The sequence below is a fragment of the Grammomys surdaster genome, unplaced genomic scaffold (assembly GCF_004785775.1).
Source record: "Grammomys surdaster isolate TR1022 unplaced genomic scaffold, NIH_TR_1.0 206, whole genome shotgun sequence".
NCBI lineage: Eukaryota > Metazoa > Chordata > Mammalia > Rodentia > Muridae > Grammomys > Grammomys surdaster.
Window position 1 is genome coordinate 3,314,575 of NW_021604651.1, and position 21,963 is coordinate 3,336,537.

General features: G+C 37.7%; 1 protein-coding gene across 1 annotated transcript in view; it reads right to left on the reverse strand.

Annotated features, from left to right (window-relative positions):
* Positions 1 to 21,963, reverse strand: part of Alkbh8 (alkB homolog 8, tRNA methyltransferase) — a 53,789-nt gene that overhangs the window by 12,874 nt on the left and 18,952 nt on the right. Inside the window, exons 8-11 of the mRNA XM_028771357.1 lie at positions 18,107 to 18,213; positions 12,457 to 12,608; positions 10,550 to 10,806; positions 1,589 to 1,738 (exon numbers count right to left, since the gene is read on the reverse strand). Coding sequence (XP_028627190.1) covers positions 1,589 to 1,738; positions 10,550 to 10,806; positions 12,457 to 12,608; positions 18,107 to 18,213 — 666 coding nt within the window. The remainder of the gene's footprint in view (positions 1 to 1,588; positions 1,739 to 10,549; positions 10,807 to 12,456; positions 12,609 to 18,106; positions 18,214 to 21,963) is intronic.

Consider the following 21,963-nt stretch of genomic DNA (forward strand, 5'->3'; position numbering starts at 1 on the left):
TATTAGCCTAAAAGCTCAGAATATTCAAGATATAATTCACAGACCAAAGTCCTTCTTAGAAAGGGGAACAAAATACTCACAGGAGGAAATATGGAGACAAAATGTGGAGCAGAGACTGAAAGAAAGGCCATCTAGAGACTGCCCATCTGGGCCTCCATCCCATATACAGACACCAAACCCAGACACTATTTCAGATAACAAGAAGTGCATGCTGACAGGAGCCTGACATAGCTGTCTCCTAAGAGGCTCTTTCAGAGCCTGTCAAATACAGAGGAGGATGCTTGCAGCCAACCATTGGACTGAGCACTGGGTCCCCAACAGAGAAGTTAGAGAAAGGATTGAATGACCTGAAAAGGTTTGCAACTTATAGGAAGAACAACAATATCAACTAAAAAGACCCCCCAGACCTTCCAGGAACTAAACCACCAACCAAAGAGTACACTTGGAGGGACCCATGGCTCCAGTCGCATATGTAGCAGAGGATGGCCTTGTCAGACACCAATGGGAGGAGAGGCCCTTGGCCCAGTGTAGGGGAATGCCAGGGCAGGGAGGCAGGAATGGGTGGGAGGGTGGGTGAGCACCCTGATAGAAGCAGAGGGAGGGGGGATGGGAAAGGGGGTTTCTGGAAGGGAAACTGGGAAAATGGATAACATTTGAAATGTAAATAAATAAAATATCCAATAAAAATACATTTATAAAAAAAAGTGCTTCAAAGAAGGAGTACTAGATAGTGTAAATATTCAACAGTATAAATATATACCAAGAGTCTAAAACAACAACAATAATGCATTATAATGCTACCGTGGAAGACAGAGTTGCTACATGTTGATCTGATATCTTATCTTGCTAGAAGAGACAAGCATAACAGCACTAAGTAGACTAATGTCATAGGTAGATATTGGTCATCTATTCTAATTATTAAAAATAACCAAAGACTGACTATCCAGAAAGCTAAGAAAGGAGGAAAAACTACATTAAAGTTATACAGCAAGCAATCAAAAAGAATTGTTATCGATTTTTATCACTGTGGTAAAATGTCCAAGACAAACATTATAAATGAAGATTAATTTTGGTTCACAGAGTTTCAGATTTCAGTCTGTATCCTTTTAGGTTTTTGTTCCTAGGGCTACACTGGGCAGAACATCACAGAATGAAACAGCCTGGCAGCAAGTACCAAAGGGAAAGAAAGGGGCCCAGGATAAGATTTGCCATTCGAAGCCACTCTACTGATGAGCTCTTTTCTTCACATCAGGCCCCACCTCTTAATAGTGCTTTCAACATCAAATAGTCAATGAATTGGCCCATTGATGGAATCAGTCCCCTCCTGACCCAATCACTTTCTAACAGTCACAAGGTTGGGACCAAGCCTTCAGCACATGAGCCCGTTTTATTTTTTTATTTTTCGAGGATACTTCATGTTCAAACCATAACACAACTAGAAAAATAGAGAAAAGAAATTTAAGAAAGGAAAGGCTTATTTTCACACACACACGCACACGCACACGCACACGCACACGCACACGCACACGCACACACTTTCCTGTCACTTTACTTACGAACTCTTACAGAGGGAAAAAGCAACACTCACTGCAGTTGCAAAGTGGTGAATGACAGCGATAGAGATGCAAGCATCACAGGAGCCGCTTCTGACAGGAACAGCCAGTGCATCGCAGACTAAGGCCTGGAACTCCCTCTCTCTACAAATGTCCACAAGGTTCTGGCTACGATCACACCCAATCTGTGATATTAAAAAAAAAAAAATTATAACATTTGGTTTACATATTGCAAGAAGTTTACTTCATATCTTAGACTGATCACGCAAGGTTCATATTCATAAGGAAACAACATTACAAGTATAGCAGTCAATACAAAGTCTTGACTATAGTCAGAAAAACAATTACCATCCTACCCCCACCCCTAAAACTGGAGGTCATACACAGTGGCACAAATCATTCATCCTAGCATGTGGGAGGCAGTGGAAGGCAAGGACAGCCAGTATTGCACAGTGAAATCCTGTTTATTTTTGTTGGTGGTGGGTTTTTTGTTTGTTTGTTTTTGGTTTGTTTTTTTGTTGGTAAAGATTATTTCAATTTTTATAACTATTGAATCTTTTTTTCTGTTAAATGCCTGGTGTGGGTGCTGTGGCCCCTGAGTAGGGCCTGGTGGATGAAGAGGGAGACTTCTATACCACTCTCATCGTATGAGTGCCTATGTTTGCTGGCATACCACATGACACAAAACAGAGGATCCTAGCAAACAAGAGGAAAGTCAGATGGTGCCAAAACAGGGTGGTGGCTACTTTCCCTCGCTTTAAGGAGGACCTCTTGGGTACTGGCAGCCTAGAACTTCCCCATAGTGCCAGAGGGATGGTTGCCTACTTCAGCGCTCATGTTGATTCCCCATTAGTCCAAGGGTAATATAAAAAGGCTTGCTGCTGCACAATACAGTAGATTTGCACCTTGATATTGGTTTCTGGAGTCTGTTTCCCAGGTGACTTTACCTCCCTCATCCCCTCCTCGATCCCGGATCCCACAACCTAGCCTTACAAAGAACAAAGTGTTGAACTAATAGTTTGTAAAAATTATGCTTGTTTAAACCTTTCTGCTCCCCCCCAAAAAAAGAAAAAAAAAAAGAAAAAGCCGGGCGGTGGTGGCGCACGCCTTTAATCCCAGCACTTGGGAGGCAGAGGCAGGTGGATTTCTTAGTTCGAGAGTTCGAGGCTAGCCTGGTCTACTGAGTGAGTTCCAGGACAGCCAGGGCTACACAGAGAAACCCTGTCTCAAAAAAACCAAAAAATAAATAAATAAATAAATAAATAAACAAGCAAACCTTTCTGTGTAAGAAATCCATCCTAAGGGAATGGTACCATTGAAGACAACAAGCAAAGCAAAAATTTCCACTTCCCCAAGCAGGTAAAGCCTAATGAGCCAGCCCCATAATCATCTCAATTCTGTGTAAAATTTGCAAGGGCTTCATTTTCAGTACAGCTTTGTTGTTTCTGTATAAACTTTCCTGTTTAGTAACATATATACAATCAATCAAATATTTATGTACTATGTATACCTATGTATATGTACATGCACATCTATACATATATAACTGTGATGTGCACAGTAACTATGAGTGACATAAAAGAGACCCAAGAAGTGGTAACCTACCATTTAATAATTACTCTCAGACATTTTTTCTTAACCCAATCCAATAATGAGCAATGCTTTTCTCTCTGTAAAAACGTGTAATTAAAGAGGCAGATTTAACCCAACAATGGTGGCCAGTTTGAGCTCATATTTACTCATTTATTTTTTCATTATAATAAACCTGATTCTTAAGGGTCTTGCAGTTCTTCTGAAAATAAAGAATGCAGATTTTCTTATCAAAACAATTCTTTGTTAAACTAAATCACAATGCCATCCTTGTTATATTTAATATGTGTACTTAGTTTCCAACTGGTATTAAATGATGTCTATATTTGACCTTTAGAGTTGCTTTAATTTATGAAGTTGGATAACGGTTCCCAACTAGCAATCTTTCCTTGGCATGATTCAATATAAGATGTCCCAGTGGGCTACTAATGACAGAACCAGAGTCATTCCTAACTCCTCTTTGTTCAGGTTCCATGACTGGCTGATCACGTTCACTTCATTTCATCTGTATTCTACACAACTCAGCCAGTTAAGCCCAAACTCAGAGTCAAAACTCCAGTCAAATAATATACACTAAGTTTGATGTTGGCGACATTTCCCTTCATTTGAATTGAGTTCAAAAATAGTAAGAAGCCATAAATATGCCCAGTTGTGACTGACAGCTGAATCTTACTAAAAGCTAACAGGAAGAAACCCAATCTGACTGAAAAATAAAACTTTAAAGGTAGCGCTCAAGTTTTCAGAAGAATGTTGTTAAGAATCACAAAGAAAATCAGAACAGCATCCATGCAAAATCAGAGGAAATGTCCCTCTCCTCGGGCAAGATGCTTTTGACAGTTTGGACACAGCATTCCTTTTCATCAACAAGATATGTCACACAAATCCCACTGATAGAGAGTGGTCAAAATCTGGTAGTCTTCCACACATCATAGTTAAATCCTGGCTTTTTTCTCTTCCTTTTATAAATACCAAGAATAGTATCACATTTTAGAAGCTCTTCTTAATTCTGCATAACATCTACAACAGAGCAGAAAGATGCCCTATTTATAAGAAAATCATGAACTCAAGAGCATTTGCAAAGCTACATAGTTCATTATGTTGGATGAATATCAAGGAAATAAACCTTCATATTAGGTTTAAAAATACTTTCTTTAATCTTCGCTATTTGTATACATGTGTTTATGTTTGTGCTTGGGCATGTTGGCATGCAGATGTGTGCAACAGCACATATGTGGAGATCAGAGGACAACCCCAGGGGTTAGTCTCTGCATTCAACTTGCTTAATTCAAAGTCTCTTGCTTACTGCTATTTACACTGGGCTAGTTGGCCCACCACCTTCTAAGAATTCTCCTGTCTTCACCGCCCATCTCATGGGAGGAGAGAGTGGATTACAGACACCTGCTGCCTGCTATCTGGGTTTTCTGTGGGCTCTGAGATTTCAACTCAGGTCCTTTTCCTTGTAGACTAGCACTTGTATGATGCACTGCACCATCACCTCAACTGTAACTTCATAATTTTTAAGAATTTCAGAGAAAAATTAAACCAAAACCGTAAATAAATGACTCTGGAAGTATAAGTACAACATAAAAAAATTCATTAAAATAAAGTTCCATTTTCTACTGTTAAACTATCAAATACATAACTTTTAAAGCAAGAAAGTAATTGATAGTTACCTTGGCAAGTAAGAAAGGAAAAAAAAGAAAGTAAGCATACCCTTCAGTATGCAGAGTGGACTGCAGAGAAGAACTTCCAAACTGTTTGAAATATCAAAATACCTCAGTGATAGCAGTGTGATAAAACTCTTCTTACATAAAGTTGTTAGCAATGTAAGCTGGCACAACCATTTCAGTATCTTTTATTATCATGATAAAAATATTCACAACCTTTGCTTAATAATCACTCTTCTAAAATGTGTTTTACAAAGTAACACAAGGGTGCTGGAGAAAGGGTCAGAGGTTAAGAGCACAGGCTGTTGTTACAAATGACACAAGATGAACTCCCAGCACCCAGAATAGCAGCTTATAACTATCTGTAACTACTATCCCAGAAGGTCAACACCCTCATACAGGCATATGCAGTCAAGATAGCAATGTACATAAAATAAAAATAAGTATATAATTTTTTAAGTAACACAAAGTGTAGGAAAAAACTAGTCCTGCTAAGACCCTGTTTTGAATTTTCCCAGGCAGATTCTTTTTAAAATATTTTGAGTTAGTCATATTGCTATAGTAGAGATAATGAAATTTAATGGAAAGAAAGTTAGTAGTTTGTCCAGAATAGCCCATGGATTTAAAAACCTGGTCTCTCTTATCCCACAAATCCATATTTTTTCACTCTTGTCACAATGTCTTTTAATATACATGTTTATATACGGTGAGATCTTCTTATGTGTTTTTATTATAGCATACATACTCAAAACAAAATCTATCCTCCTAACAAAATTCTAAGTGAACAATAGGCTATCTATATGTGTGCAGCTTGTACATGCTGCTGGAGGTTAAACCCAGAACCCGGAACTCGCACACACTAAAGCACTGTGTCACTGAGCTAAGTCCCCACTCTTCCAGAGTTATTTATAACAGCACTAAATAGAAAACAACCATATATATATGTATATATATACACATATATATACATATATATATGTCATCATATATAATTTAAAATCCAGAAACTTTAAGAGATAATTGGTATAAAAATGAAGTAATATGCACTATCAAATTATATACACTATACTATAAAATATTTACAGAAAAAACAGTAAGTGAATATACTCATTATAAATAAGGTAATAGTTAAGAAGGTAATAGGAAAACAGGTAGGTAAATATCCTTCAACAATATTCTGAATAGGGGCTTTGTTTTTCTTAAAAATTATACAAAATTTGGGCTGGAGAGATGACTCAGCAATTAAGAACACTTGCTACTCTTGCAGAGGGCATTAGTTTGATTCCCCAGAACCCATACTTAACGGCTAATTATCTGTTATATAACTCCAGTTCGTGGGGATCCAATGCACCTTATAGGCATCTGATAACAACAAGCTTGCACATGGTGAATATACATCACACAGGCAAAAGATTCATACACATAAAATAAGTAAATACTCTTTCAAAAGCACACACACACGATTTTTAAAACTATGAAAAATACATGGCTGGAGAGATGATTTAGTGGTTAAGAGCACATACTGAGAGGACATTCCATTCCCAGCATCCCTATTAGATAGATGGCTCACAATCACCTGTAACGCCAGCTCCTGGGAATCCAATGGTCTCTTCTGACCTCCATGAGCACTGCATTCATATACACAAATCCACACTCAGATGCATGCACACACACACACACACACACACACACACAAATTAATAACTTAAATTAATAGCTATTTTTTAAAAAGAAAATATTCAAATATTCAATTGTAGAGAAATCACACTGGTAATGTAGAAAGTGCAGAGAAGCACGTTAAAGAGTTAAAGAAAAGACATACTAAAGTCTAGATTTGAAACGTAGGTCCAATATAGTATAATCTGTAGTTGGATATTGTGATTTGTCCAGCTGTGTTTATAAAATAATTGTACTGTAGTTTTCACTCTCTGTTGTGTCTTTATATGGTTTTAGATCTGTATGATGCTGCCTTATTGAGTAGATTTGGTAGTGTTCTTTCATGGTCTATTTTGTAGAAGTTGCAAAGAATTAGTATGAGATTTTCCTTAAAATTTTGATAGAATTCAGCAGTGAGTCTATCTGGTCTTAGGTATTTCTCCAAGAGAAAACCTTTTTTAAAAAAAATTATTATCTTATTTATTTACATTTTCAAATGCTGTCCCCCTTCCCAGTCTGCTGGCCACAAGCTCCCTGCCCCCCCCCCCATAGCATTCTCCATTCCTTTTGCCTCTAAGAGAATGCTCTCCCTCCAACCCACCCACTCACACCTCACACCTCTAGTATCCCCCTTCTCTGGGGCATCAATCCTCCACAGAACCAAGCACACCCCCTCCCCGCACGGGGGCCAGACAAGGCAGTCCTCTGCTACATGCGTAGCAGCAGCTACAGAACAGTCATGTTCTTTGGTGGTGTTAGTCCCTGGGAGCTCTGAGGGGTCCAGCTTGTTGATGTAAATTGTTCTTCCTATGGGGCTGCAATCCCCTTTAGCTCAAGAGAAGGCCTTAAGTACAGCTTTAGTCTCATTGATTATAATGGGATTATACCCATAATCTGCAATACCTTCTTGCTCTAACTTGGTAGATGGTATGCATTTATATGTTCTACTTCTTTTAGGCTCTCTAGCTTTTTAGAAGAACAGTTATCATTATAGTTTCTAATAATATTCTGTATTTCATGGGAATATGTAGTGAATGATGCCATTTTAATATCAAATTTTATAAATTTTTGCCTTTTCTTTCCTTTTTTCAAAAAGCATAATCTAGTATGAAACATTTTTTAAGAAATTTTTAAGAAGTTAACACACTGCAAGCATTGTGTTGTATGCCTTTCATCCTAGTACCATTAATCCTATTGAGAGGCAGAGGCAGAAAGATCTCTATAGGGATGGAGAGATGGCTCAGAGGTTAAGAGCACCAACTGTTCTTCCAGAGGTCCCGAGTTCAATTCCCAGCGACTACATGGTGACTCACAACCATCTGTAATGGAATCTGATGCACTCTTCTGGTATATTTGAAGAGAGCAATGGTGTACTCATATACACAAAATAAATAAAATCTTAAAAAAAAAAACTCTATAAATTCTAGACCATCCTAATCTACATAGCAAGTTCCAGAGCAGCCAAGGTTATATAGTGAGACTTGGTCATAATACATGGTTTTGTTTTGTAAGTTTGTTTGTTTGTTTGTTTTTGAGGTAGCCCAAGTACCCCTCATGAACTGAGATTATAGGCATGTTTTTATTATAAGCCTGGTTTTATTATCTTATTTTGAACTGTAGGATCGAATTTTACATGACAGATTAAAAAAAATCTATGTCTTCATGTAAGCAAACTTAGTCTGTTACTCACAAACTGAAATTGAACTATATACATGACAACAATACATGAGTATAATTTTGTTGTAGATGGAAAACTATTCTTTGCATCTGCCACTGAGTGTCAGCTCTAAGTTCCCTTAATTGCAGTGGTAGCACTTCCTTGTGCTGGTACACAGTATCAAGCATAGAGAAGGAGGCCAAGATTCCTAGCAATCTGAGAAATTTCAATAGCTTGGATATAGACTGACTCATTCATTCACTCATTCACTCACGCATTCTCTTCCTCTCTTTCCCCTCCCTCCTCCCTTCATCCCTAATCTTGAGAAACAAAAGCTCTAGCCATCACAGAACAGTGATAATATGGATAATGTGGATAAGCCTACCACACAAAAAACTTTCTTCACATAGAAAGGGAAAAAAAAAGGTGGCTCAAAAAACGAAACAATAACAAATGAAAGTATATAATTGCAGAATTGGAAATGGCTTTAGCTCTGGATCTAGCATGGTAAAGTTAATAAAATTTTAAATCTATGAAACAATACTTTCCTTTTCTGACTATGAATGAATGAATAAGCACTGGAGACCAAGTCTCTGTTATTCGGGTATAGGGCTATGCTGAAGCTGGCATTCAGCAATTCCTAATCAATCGTTCTTTGCATTTTGTCTAGTTGTGGCTTTCTATAATAGTCTTCCCCTGCTCAAAAAAAAAAAAAAAAGCCTCTTTGATGGGGTGTAACAGTTACACTTATATGGGATGGTTTGGAACGAGGGGATGGTGGTTTGAATACGTTTGGCCCATGTGAAGTGGCACTATTAGGAGGCATGGCTTTGTTGGAACAGGTGTGGCCTTGTTGGAAGAAGAAAGTCACTGTTGGGGTAGCCTTTGAGGTTCCATGATCAAGTTTTCCCCATTGTGGAAGGGAAACTCCTCCTGGCTGCCTACAGGAAGAGAGTCTCTTCCTGGCTGCCTTCAGATCAAGATGTAGAACTCTTAGCTCCTTCTCCAGCACCATGTCTGCCTGGATGCAGCCTGCCATGATGATAATGGATTGAACCTCTGAAATTGTAAGGCAGCCTCAAGTAAATGTTCCCCTGGATAAGAGCTGCCTTGGTCATGGTGTCTCTTCACAGCAATGAAACCCTAACTAAGACGCAGGGTTTCCAGTGCTTTTATCCTTGTGCTCTCCTTACAGAGGTTCCTTGTCACAGTATACTACTGTTATTAAGGCCACTGCAAAAAGTTATTACAACAGACTAAAAATTAGCAAACATGCCCAATCTGTTTTATCTTTTGAATGTGTGTGTGTGATTGTGTGTGAACGTGTGCACAAGCACACACGTGCACACATGTTGGTAATTATACATGTGTGCATATAATTGTGAAGGCCATAGACCAGCTTCAAGTGTCATTCCTCCAGAGCTGTCCATTTTGTTTTCTGAGATACAAATCTCTCAATGATACCTGCAGCTCATTGACTCAGGTATGCTACTTAGTCACTGAGCCCTAGAGACCCTCCTGTCACTGCCTCCCCAGTGCTGGGAAGAAAATCTTGTGCCACTATACCCAGCTTTTGATGGGGGTGTTGGGGATTGAACTCAGGTTCTCATGCTTATGTGAAAAGCAATTTATGTACTGAGTCATCACCCCCAAGACTTCTCCAACTCTTTCTTCTATTTCCCTAGGTATTTATGACCATTATATTCTTTGCAATTTTCCCTGTCTTTAGATTTTACTTTGTAATGTGAACATGAATAAACTATTTTATGATTATAAATTATAGATTAGAAGAAATTTTATAGAGAACTTTTCCTTATTGGGACAGCCTAATAAAAGAAAGATAAAGCAGATGCATAAAGCAGAAAAACTGGAAGAGGATCAGGCAGATTGTAAGGGCCAGAGGAACAAGACATCTGCTATGAGACAGCATCTTCTATATATGACAGGGAAGCGGTACCATAGAAGCTCAATATGGCTGCCTAATTAAGACCTGAACAATGACAATACCAGGTGACATGCTAATATGGATGGGAGAAATTTCACAAGGTCCACCCCTGTATGAAGAACTGTGGGCAGTTAATGATGGATGAGAGAGGGAAAGAGGGAGTCTTCTTTATGGAAGAGCCTCTCTAATAGGTTATCCATTCTCAAGTTATTAGCCCTAAACACACACACATACACACAGACACACCGAAACACACACACACACACACACACACACACACACACACACGTATATTTATGTAACAATAACAGTTAACAAAAGAGGTCATGAACTTGAAAGAGAATGAAACAAATATAGGAGGAACTGGAATCAGGAGAGGGAGGAACGAAATGACGTTAAGTACAGTACTCACGTATGAACACTCCCCCCCCATTCATTTGTAAATTAAAAACAAAACCAAGAGTATAGCACAACTACTTGCCATGTATAAGTCCTTGTTGATGCCGAGGTACTTCCCATTTCCACACCCAATGTCTGCCACTATGGAACCACTTGGCAGAGCTTTCAGGAACTCTACTATGCGTGGCCATGGGCTATGCCTCGTGCTGCTGAAGTGACTCGCAATCTCGTTGTACACATGATGGACATGCTTTTGCTCTAGCTCCAATGCTTCTTTACTGCTCTCCGGAAGGGACGGAGGTGAGGCCTTCCTCTGTCTGTCGCAGACTGAGGAGTAACCTATATGAGAAGAAAAAGCTCTGCATCCAGGGATGGCAGCTCATTCCCATAACCCCACCATTTGAGCGTTTAAGCAGCAACACCAACAAGAATGTAAGGGCACTATGTATTATACATTGATTTCCATGTGGCCTAGGCTTATAGAGTGAAACCCTCATCTCAATCAATCGACCGACACAATTAACCAATCAATCATAAACAAATTACTTCATTAAATAAGTGAAATAATATAAACTTTTAACTTTTATGCAAAATACTAGGGTATCAAATAAAAATCCATGTATGGTACAGGGTCTACAGGTAGCTGATGGTTGCTGGGGGAAGGGGTGTCATTATCTTTGGTAATGTTGCCAATGATAAATAGTATATGCTCCAGAAAATAATTCTACACCCATGCTCAAACAAGTAATTCTAACTAAACTCAATGAATCATAAAACAAAAAGTGAAAAATAACAAGCAAGGGGTGGGAAGATTTGGGGAAGAAGGCAGTCACTTGGAGAGGACTAATGGTGAGTAACAAGGACCAAAATTAACTACGCATGTATGAAATTGTGAAAAAAAAGAAAGAAAGAAAGAAAGAAAGAAAGAAAGAAAGAAAGACAGACGAAACAAAAAGAGGGAAAACTCTGTAAACTGAATAGAAAGCCCAATGGTTTTAGCATTTGACTTACAATTAATAACCATCCCCAACAAGGAAACATTTGCAGAAGAAACCTAGCTTGTCTCTCCAACCAAATTTTTAAGTAGCTTAAAGCTTTAAAGCTCTAGGAAGGGAGCTTTGCTTTACTTTTCTATACCTTTTAAAGGTGCCCGAAGTGTGAAATTCACCTGGTACTATACATCTTTAAAGTATCACATTTTATAAACTTACTAACATCATTAGCAAAATAAGTAAACATTTATTTTTAGCCTCACAAATCCAGCAATTTTAAGGTTTTGTTAAACAGGATTGCAATCTTCAGATGTAAGAAGCTTTATTCTTTAAGATTTATTTGCATTTTTTATGTCTCTGCTTGTATATACCACGTGGGTGTGGGGTGCCTGTGGAGGCCAGAGTGTCTGAGACCCTTTCTTTAGACAGACAGCCCGATGATGTGGGTAGTGGAAACAAGCCACAGCCAAGCCATCCTTCCAGCCCTGAGATAAAAGATTTTTAATTTAAAATGCTTTTAGGATTGCAGCTAAATGTAATAGCTACTGCTGCAGGCTACCACAAATTGAAATACTTGTGATATGAAAAGTATTCTCTGATCTTTGTCATTGCAAATTACCATTTATAAAGTAAAAATAAAAAAAAAGATTCTATTGAGTCCAAGAAATACATCTAGGGATCAACATACTTATGTAAACAAGTCAGAATAGCACCCTGTTTTGTTCAGTTCCTATTTCTGCACAAGTAATGATTTATTGCCTCACACCCCAGCTATCATTCTTCTCTGTTACTTTAAAAAAATGAAGCATTTTCTCGGCATCATTTTCTCAATGATGCTAAAGAAGGAAGCTCAGAGAAGGGCTGGGAGAGCCTGACCGAGGGCAGAATACAGAAGTCACCACTGGAAAAGTTATGAAAACGCTCTAAGCACTGGCAGTCGGAGAGCATTCTCTTATAGCTTTCCTCAGTTGCAGCACAGACGAAGCTAGAGACTTACTACAGTTGCAGGGCACCCGCCTCACTTTCCTAAAGGTAAACGAGGTCCGAAGTCCCCTCTTGCTTAAAGTCAAGTCCCCGATGTCACTGGTGATTATTCCACATTTGAACTGCTCAGACGCTTGGACGGTATCAAATTTTCGAGGTGTAATTCTGAAGACAATAAATAATTTATTTGACATTATAGTGAGATCAATATCTTAAGAAACATAACAAATGATGGAATTAAATAACTTTTAACATCCCTGACACTCTACAAACTACAATGTACTTGGGAAAGAATTTACATATATCAGGTTGGAATTCTGTTTTTGTTTTCCCCAAAATAAACATCAAATGGTTTTTACCAAGTTTATTTCCTATGCTTTCATGCTTTCTTCAATTTTTTCTCCTTCCACAAAAGATCTTAATCAACATCTCAATAGTTGGTATCCTTTTTGTTTTTCTCTCTGTATCACTCTCTTCCCAGTCTCTGACTACCTCCTACCTTCCCTTTCATTTCTTTCTGAAGCACACACGCTTACACACACACATCCATACACACACAATCAATAAGTAATATCAACAGCAAACTTTAAAAATAAAGTTTATTTTTTCTCCTAAAAATATTATAAAGAAAATACAATCCTATACCAGCATTAAACATTAGTGACTTGCAATACAATCTTTCAGAAACAACTACTGTTAGCATTTAGTCGCATAATAAATTTTCAATTAAAAAAAGTGATCAAATGTTAATCCCAGCCCACTTTCAGTTTCTAGTACCAGCAGCTAAGTCAGCTGCTGTGTGGCATGTGTACCAATTAAAAGGTCCCTGGCATCATGGCCTGCTCTCTTTTTCTGTTTGTTTCTGTCTCTGTTTCTCTTATGACTCAACTCTGAGATGAACTTTCGCTCCCCTTGCTCCCCCAACAAATAAATCTCTAGTGTGAAATGTGTTCATGGTGTGAACTTTGTAGTATCCCTTGGTCCTGACCTGCCAAGGTACTCTGCTGGAAAAACCCAACCAAAAATCATCTCAGGAGATGCTGTACCATTTCCAAAAATAGACTGAGATGTTTTTATAATATATATGCAAAGTAACTCTTTATTTTGCACTTACTGTAAGTGCCATTATTCTCAAAAAGCTCAAGAATGAGTAGCAACAAAAAGAGCCTGGACCTGTTGGGCGCACACATTTAATCCCAGCACTTGGGAGGCAGAGGCAGGTGGACTTCTGAGTTCAAGGCCAGCCTATTCTACAGAGTGAGTTCCAGGACAGCCAGGGCTATACAGAGAGACCCTATCTCGAAAAACCAAAAAACCAAAAAACCAACCAACCAACCAAACAAACAAACAAAAAGAGCCTGGACCATAAACAAAACAAAAAAAAAGGAAAAAGAAAAAAATACTTATTCCCCAAATTCCAGAAATACTTGGAAAAATGGATTAAACTACATTTATTTAAAGTGCCAATATTTTAATGGCCATGAAAAAAAAGTCAAAATCATACCATCTATTTTTTATGACTCAAATTCTTAAACCTAATTCTCAAAGTTGCCTCTAGTGCTGCAACAGAATACCAGCTGCAGCTTCTCCTCCCCCATCTACACCTCTGTGGATTCCACAGATCCCAACTCTGGCAAACAGCCCTGCTCAACTACAAGCTACTCCTAAAAGACAGATAGACTGCCTATAGTAGACCTTCTGTACTCAGCTTCCCCAACCAAATTCTCAGGGTCAACTCTAGTGCAGCAACAGAATACTAGCTACAACATCCCTTTCCTCCTGTCTTTGCCTCCCTGGAACTTCAAAGAACATTCCCTCCTGGGCTCCGATACCCCCCTTAACACTGTGCCTTACCCCCACACTACACACTGCTCAACCACAGGCTGTGCCTGCCAGATGACAAGGAAGAATGCCAGTGGACCTTCTCTACTTTCTGTGTTCCCCAAGACCCAATACTCAGGGTCACTCCTAGTACTGAAATTGACTTCTGGCCTATTGCAAACATTCCCCATGAACATACCAGCTTAGCAAACCAGAAAAAAAAAAATGGCAAATCACTCAAATAATTCTCTAAAAATCCAGAGAGAAAACAGAAACCAAAAAATAAAACATGACCCTAAAACACACCAAACCCAGATGCCACCAGATTAAGAACACAATTAGTAGCAGCCAGGGCAATATGTCTCCAACAGAGACCAGCTATTCTACCACAGCAGGCCTTGAATATTCCAGCATGGCTGAAGCAAAAGAAAAAGACCTTAAAAACAACTACATGAAGATGATAGAGGTCTTTAAAGCAGAAATGAATAAATTTTTCAAAGAAGTCGAGAAAAACACAAACAATTGGAGGAAATGAATAAATCTCTTTAAAAAGCCAAGAAAAGTTATAAACAGTTGAAGGAAATAATACTGTTCAAGACCTGAAAATAGAAATAGAAACAAAAAAGAAATCACAAACAGATGGAATTCTGGAAATGAAAAATTTAGAAATGTGAGCAGGAAGTAAGCTTCACCAACAGAGTATAAGAAATGAAAGAGACAATCTCAGACATTGAAGGTATGATAGAAGAAATACCAACAGAATATAAGAGATAAAAGAGATGATCTCAGACATTGAAGATAAGATAGAAGAAATATATATATTAGCTAAAAAAAATTTTAAAAAAGTTAAATTTTAAAAAGCCCTGATACAAAATATCCAGGAAATCTATGATATGATGAAATATCAAACCTAAGAATAATAAGAATAAAGAAAGAAAAAGAAAACCAGTTCAGAGGCCCAGAAAGATTTTAACAAAATAATAGAAGGTTTTGTAACTTAAAGAAGAAATGTATTAAAGCTACAAGAAGCATACAGAACACCAAATAGATTGGACCAGAAAAGCAACTCCTCATGCCACGTAATAACCAGTACACCAAACATACAGAACAAAAAAAAGAATACAAAAAGCTGCGATAAAACTGATCAAGTAACATTATGAAAGTAGACCTATTAAAATTAACCTGACTTCTCACTGGAGACTCTGAAAGCAAGAGGGGCTTGGACAGATGTGCTGCAGACTCAAATAAACCACAGATGCCAGCCCAGATTACTATACACGCCAAGAAATTTCACTCACCATAACTGAGAAAAATAAAATATTCTATGATAAAGTCAAATTTAGATGTTATCTATCTACAAATCCAGCCTTACAGAAGATGCTAGAAGGAAAATCCAAAGCAAAAAGTTATAACTACACTTATGAAAACACAGGAAATAATCTTATACCAGAAAAACCAAAAGAATGGAAACATTCATTCTCTCTCTCTCTCTCTCTCTCTCTCTCTCACACACACACACACGCACACACACACACACACGGCATCACCACCACCACCACCACCACCAAAATAAGAGAAAGTAATAAACAATGGTCATTGATGTCTCTTAATATCAATGGTCACAATTGCCAAATAAAAAGACAAAGAATAACAGAATGAATGTAAAAAAAGACTCTGTCCGCTACTATATATAGGAAACACACCTCAGCATCAAAATAGACATTACTTCAGTGTAAAGAGTTGAAAAATGATAGTCCACCTAAGAAGCAAGCTAGTGTAGCCATTCTATTATAGACATCAACCAATGGGGAGGGAGGAGGAGAAAATGAAAACATTGGGAAAGATACTACATACACATTAAAGAAAAAACAACCAAAATAACATTTCAATTCTTAACACCTATGCCTCAAAAAAGGGTACTCACTTTTGAAAAAGAAACACTACTATACTTAAATTACATATTGACCCTAATATACTGATAGTGGGAGACTTCAATGCTCCACTGTCACCAATGAATGAGTCATTCAAACAGAAACTAAACAGAAAACGCTGGAGCTAACAGATATTATAAACAAAATGAACCTAACATATTTATAGAACATTCCACACAAGCACAAAGGAATATTCCTTCTTAGAACCTCATGAAACTTTCTCCAGAATTGAGTCCATACATGGACACAAAGAACTACGACATTCTATTAGCTAGACATGCACAACAACAAAAACAACAGAAAGCTTACAAACTCATGGAAACTGAACAGCTCCCTACTGAATGAAAACTGGGTCAAAGAAGGGAACGAAGAAAGAAGTTAAAGACTTTCTAGAATTCAATGAAAATTAATATACAACATACCCAAAGGTAGCCAGAAAATTTCCCCACAAGTTGGGAGGAGCTAAGATGGGAGGAGTAAGGAGAGGAAGAGGAGGAGTAAGGAGAGGAAGAGGAGAAGGAAGAGGAGGAGCTAAGGAGAGAGAGAGATGGAGGAGCCATGGACGGCCACACTTGTATTGAGAGGAGTCCAGGGTAACAACTTATATCAAGGTAAGATATTGGGACACACCTCTAATTGTGTGAGCATCTTGTTAATTGGGTATTATCAAACATATAAAGCGTTCGGTTAATTTTTAAACATTAGAGTCTCATTTCTACCCAGTACCATATGGATGGCGGGATGGTCTGGGCTCAGTCCAGCCTTGTGGAGACAGTGTGGAAGATTGGCTGAGCCATCTCCCACACTGGCATCTCATGGGTGACAGGGCCAGTGTCTCCGGCCGCCTGAGCCAGTGGTGGCCTGAGCTGAGCAGCAGCAACCAACCACCACCACCGCTCGTGGCCACAGGCCTTGTCTCGTCCGGAAGATGGCAGTTGATTAAGAACAAGCTGGACAGAGAACCGCCATTTTAAAATAATTACATTAACACCCAAACACAATGAAAGCTTTTCTAAGTGCCTACATGAAAGAAAAAAAAATTGGAGAGCTCTCCAATTAACAACATACCCAAAAGCTCTATAAATAGAAACAAGCATACCCAAGAGTTGACCACAAGAACAAACAGCTGAGTGCGTGTGTGTGTGTGTGTGTGTGTGTGTGTATATATATATATATATATATATATATATGCTAAGAAAATACAATCAATGAAACAAAGAGTTTGTTCTTTGAAAAAAAAAATCAATAAGATAGCCAAATCTTTATCCAAACTAACTAGCAGAATAGAGAGAACATCCAAATTAAAAAAAGAGAAATAATGAAATAATGGGCTGGAGAGATGGCTCAGTGGTCCCATGGTGGATCACAACCATCTGTAATGAGATTTGATGCCCTCTTCTGGTGTGTCTGAAGAGATCGACAGTATAAAAACAAACAAACAAAAGACAGAATAATTTTCTCAATACATACCACTTACCAAAATTAAATCAAGATCACAAAAACAATTTAAGTAGACCTATAACCTCTAGTGAAATACAGCAGGCAATAAGTCTTCAGAAAAAAAAAACCACCTCAGTTTTAGCACAGAATTTCACCAGGTAAAGACTCAACAAAGGAAGAGATTTACAGACCAATTTCTGTTATGAACATAGATGCAAAAATACTTGATAAAATACTTGCAAACCAAACCCAAGAACACATCAAAAAGATCATCAATTGTGATCACGTAGGCTTTGTCCTAGAAATGTTCAACATATGAACCATCGTTCAACATATGAAAAATCAGTCAATATAATCCACCATATAAGTAAACTGAGGGAAATACAACACATTATCATCAACAAAGAAGAATGGGAAGTTTTACTAGGCAGAAAGTATCCCATCAGTCACCAAATTCATCTTAATACATACCCATGAGTCCAAAGGTATCTAGATTCTCCTGTCATCACTAGCAAACTCCGACGAGGTAGCATAACTTGTACTGTGACACCCTCTGGGTGCTTGAAATCCATAACAATCTTGGAGCAAAGACAAAAATGGAAAGGTTATCATCAAGAAAGGTTAATATTGACCCTACTTTCATATACTACAGGGATTAAGGATAATTCACTTATGATGACTTTAGTTCTACATTAACAGATAATAAAGCTACAACTTACTTTAACACAATACAATAAGGATAGGTGACCCACTGGGGTAGCATACTTTTGTATTGAGATTGAGACTGGGCAAATATGAAATGAAGTTCAGAAATCCACGTTTCTAAGAATCACCCCCAGTAAACCTTAAGGCAAGAGTGTTAGGATCAGAGCATCAGAAACACTAAGGCAGTGTCACACTGCTGAAACACTGCTTGCCTGGCTCTTCAGTTTAGGAGCCATTTTTAATAGTCAGTGAGCCTCTTTGCATCCTTTTTTTCTTAATCCTTACATGATTGCTTCATGAATTTAATAAAGATTATAACCCAGGGTGGTTGGCACATAGCTAATGTGAAAAAGGAGCATAATTTTATTATGCATAGAATGTTAACAAGCAATAGTTTAAGGGAAAAATAATTATTAGATTCAGTGTCTATGTGGTATTCTGATACCTTTACAAAACACTGGAATTTGATACTAACAAATGAGCAAAGAAAACAGAACAACTTTTTCTGAGTTACACTCAAATATCCTAAATGGCGCTGCAAAAATACAATGGCCAAGAAGGTGTTTTCCATCTTAGGAACCCATCAAATACCAGGGATTTCAGACTTAAGACAGCAGGAGCCAAAGAACCGGAATTTAAACAGCATAGCATAGAACTGAAAACAAACACTTTGTGTGAACAAATCACCTATTTCAAAAATAAGATGTGATCAGAAAATATAAGTAGTATAAAGAGAATTTGGCATGTATTCTCCTTGAAGGTGAATACAGCACAGTAGCTGGAAAAAAGGAAAATATTCAATAAATGACATTGAATTCACTGTTATTCTGAATAATAATACTACATAAAATACTAGATAATATGCATAAAAACTATCTCTAAATAATAATAAATTGGACAAGTACATACTTGTTTCCATATAAATATAGTAAAATTTTCTACAAACATATTTTCCTATATATCCACAAATAATTTCATTTAGTCATATTCTAAAATCATTCTATTTATAAACAATACATAAATCTTGTTTGTATAGATGAAATGTGCTTACTTGTGATTGGCTTGAAATATATAAATAGAGAAAAGGACTAACAGACCGATGAAGAAATAGTGGTATTTGAGTAAAGCAAATATAATAAAGTTTTAACGGCAGTATCTATGGAGCAGGTTTAGGGGTGTTTACAATTCTTTCAACTCTTTTATATGAAAATGTCTATAAGAAATTGTTGAGAGAAAGTAGAAAACCCACATGGCTTACTTTAAACCAACGAATATAGTTTCCAATTTTCTTAAGTTAAGCTAAGGCCCACACAAGAGGACAAAATAATGAACAAAATTATTTTCATTAGAGACAATCATCCATGAATTAAATGAAATTCCATGCTGTGATAGCAAAGAATTTTAGAAAATAAGATTCCAATTCATTCATCAACAATTATTGATTGGTCACTGTACTAGGCATCAAAGATTGCAGAGCTGAATGCAAGGGGCAGCAGACTCTCCTCACCTAAAGGTCACAATTTATGGCCAACATTCAGTATTTTAGAAATGCACCATACATTTAGTTCGTGAAACTCAAACACCATCCCCAGCATCAAAGGAAGGCAATGGTTTTAAAAAACAGAAATCTAACCAAATAATTAGAACTGACAAGAAGCATAAATGTGAGACTAATTAGTTTAAACATTTGTCCTGATATGCACAATCCATATTTCATGCAACAAAACTGAGTACCCAACAGGCCAAGGTTATAAGAACTATAGCTGAGTGTAGAGTACGAATGCTGAAGGACATTCTTGCTTTGTCCTTGCCACTACAGCCATCCAACATCTACCTTCTAAAACATTTTGTTAAGGGCTGGTTTGGAGTCACTAATTTACCAATACGGAAGAGCTAAAATCCAAGTCTTTGGCTTGTCGAGTTCTTAACCTACTCTCAGTACCAGCATATAAAGATCCAAAGACACACACAGACTTTACCTTTCTAATTTCTAATACTATTTTGGAAAAGTAATCAAATGTTGATTAAAACTGCCATCTGGGGTTTACTTGACTTTATTCCTATTCCTTGTTTAGTAGAATACAAATGGAGGGGTTAGGAAGATGGGTCAGTGATTAAGAGCACTGACTGGTCTTCCAGAAAACCCAGGTTCAATTTCTAGCAACCACATAGCATAGAACCAGTTGTAATTCTATTTGCAGGGGAACCTCTTCAGGCCTTCACAGGCACTTCATGAATGTGGTACACAAACATGCAGGCAAAAACACCCATGTATATTTTAAAAACAAAACAAAACACTTCACAAAAATTTAAAAACAAAACAACAAAAAACCCTTTAAGATGTTATATTGTTGCGTGTAGCTTTTGCTACCCAGCCTAAGCTCTGGGAATGGACTGCACTACTGGCCCCCACCCAGCTTCCCTTGAATCAATGGATAAAAGACACAGGCACATAGTAGTTGAATTTCAACTTTCCTTTTTGGCACAATTGCTGGGCGCTATCTCCCATGTGGAAAAGTGTGCCCTTATCAATATTCTTATCTCCGAAGCTCTCCACCTGCTCTAAACCTTAGTTGCTCAGTTACACTTAGTCCCTGCGACACAGCCCGGCCTGTGTGGCCACGCTGTATGAAATCGCACATGGCTGGTCAACTGGAAGCATGGTGAACTCTCCTCTCCCCCCTTGCAGCTTTCTGCTTGCCTCCAGGGACCTGGGAATCCTTCTTAGTCCTTCCACAAAGCAACTGGCCCATGGCTTCTTTACTGACAGATCAAGAACCAATTAGGGGACAGGACTCTACGTTATACAGAATTCCAGCATTTTCTAACTCAAAGGTCAATTATCCCAGCAAATAACACAATTCACAAAATATCTGTGAGCTTTCTATAAATACAGAAAGCTGGTCTTGATCTCAAATATTCTTAGTCACAAAAAGTGACACTGTGTGTGCTGGATAAAGATAGCTTAGAAGGAAGCAAAACAAACCACAGGAACCACTAACATTTAAGTATCAAACTTGGGCTATTAGACAAAGATGCTCACAAGCTCAAATATCCAAATACTAAGCTTAAACATGTTACCAGAAAACAGAAAGGAAAAGAAACAACAAACAAATATATAAAACCAGAAAAACAGTACAAAAAAATGTGAGTGAATCTAATTACAAATTAGACAAAAATAAACAATTACTTGTAGGGAAACAACCAGTCCCCAAGTTTCAAGAATTGTCTTCTGATTTCACATGTGAACTCTTTTGTTATATATGCTGTGGCCTGCACTCACACTTAAATACACACAGATAAACAAATTTTCAAACCTGTTAATGGAAGCAGCTACTTCCTTGCTTATGTAAATTACAGAGAGATAAAATACAGAGAACAAGAAAAAGTAAAAATAAAGATTATAGAGGAATGAAGAGACAGTGCTTAACAATTGTGCAAAACTGATGGATACACTAACCCACAGATTCAACAAACCCAACAAAGAATAAACAAACCATCCGTCATTACTGAGGGACTAAATAACCCATCAAAATGTAACTATAAGAAACAAGGGCTGGAGAGATGGCTCAGTGGTTAAGAGCACTGACTGCTCTTCCAGAGGTCCTGAGTTCAATTCCCAG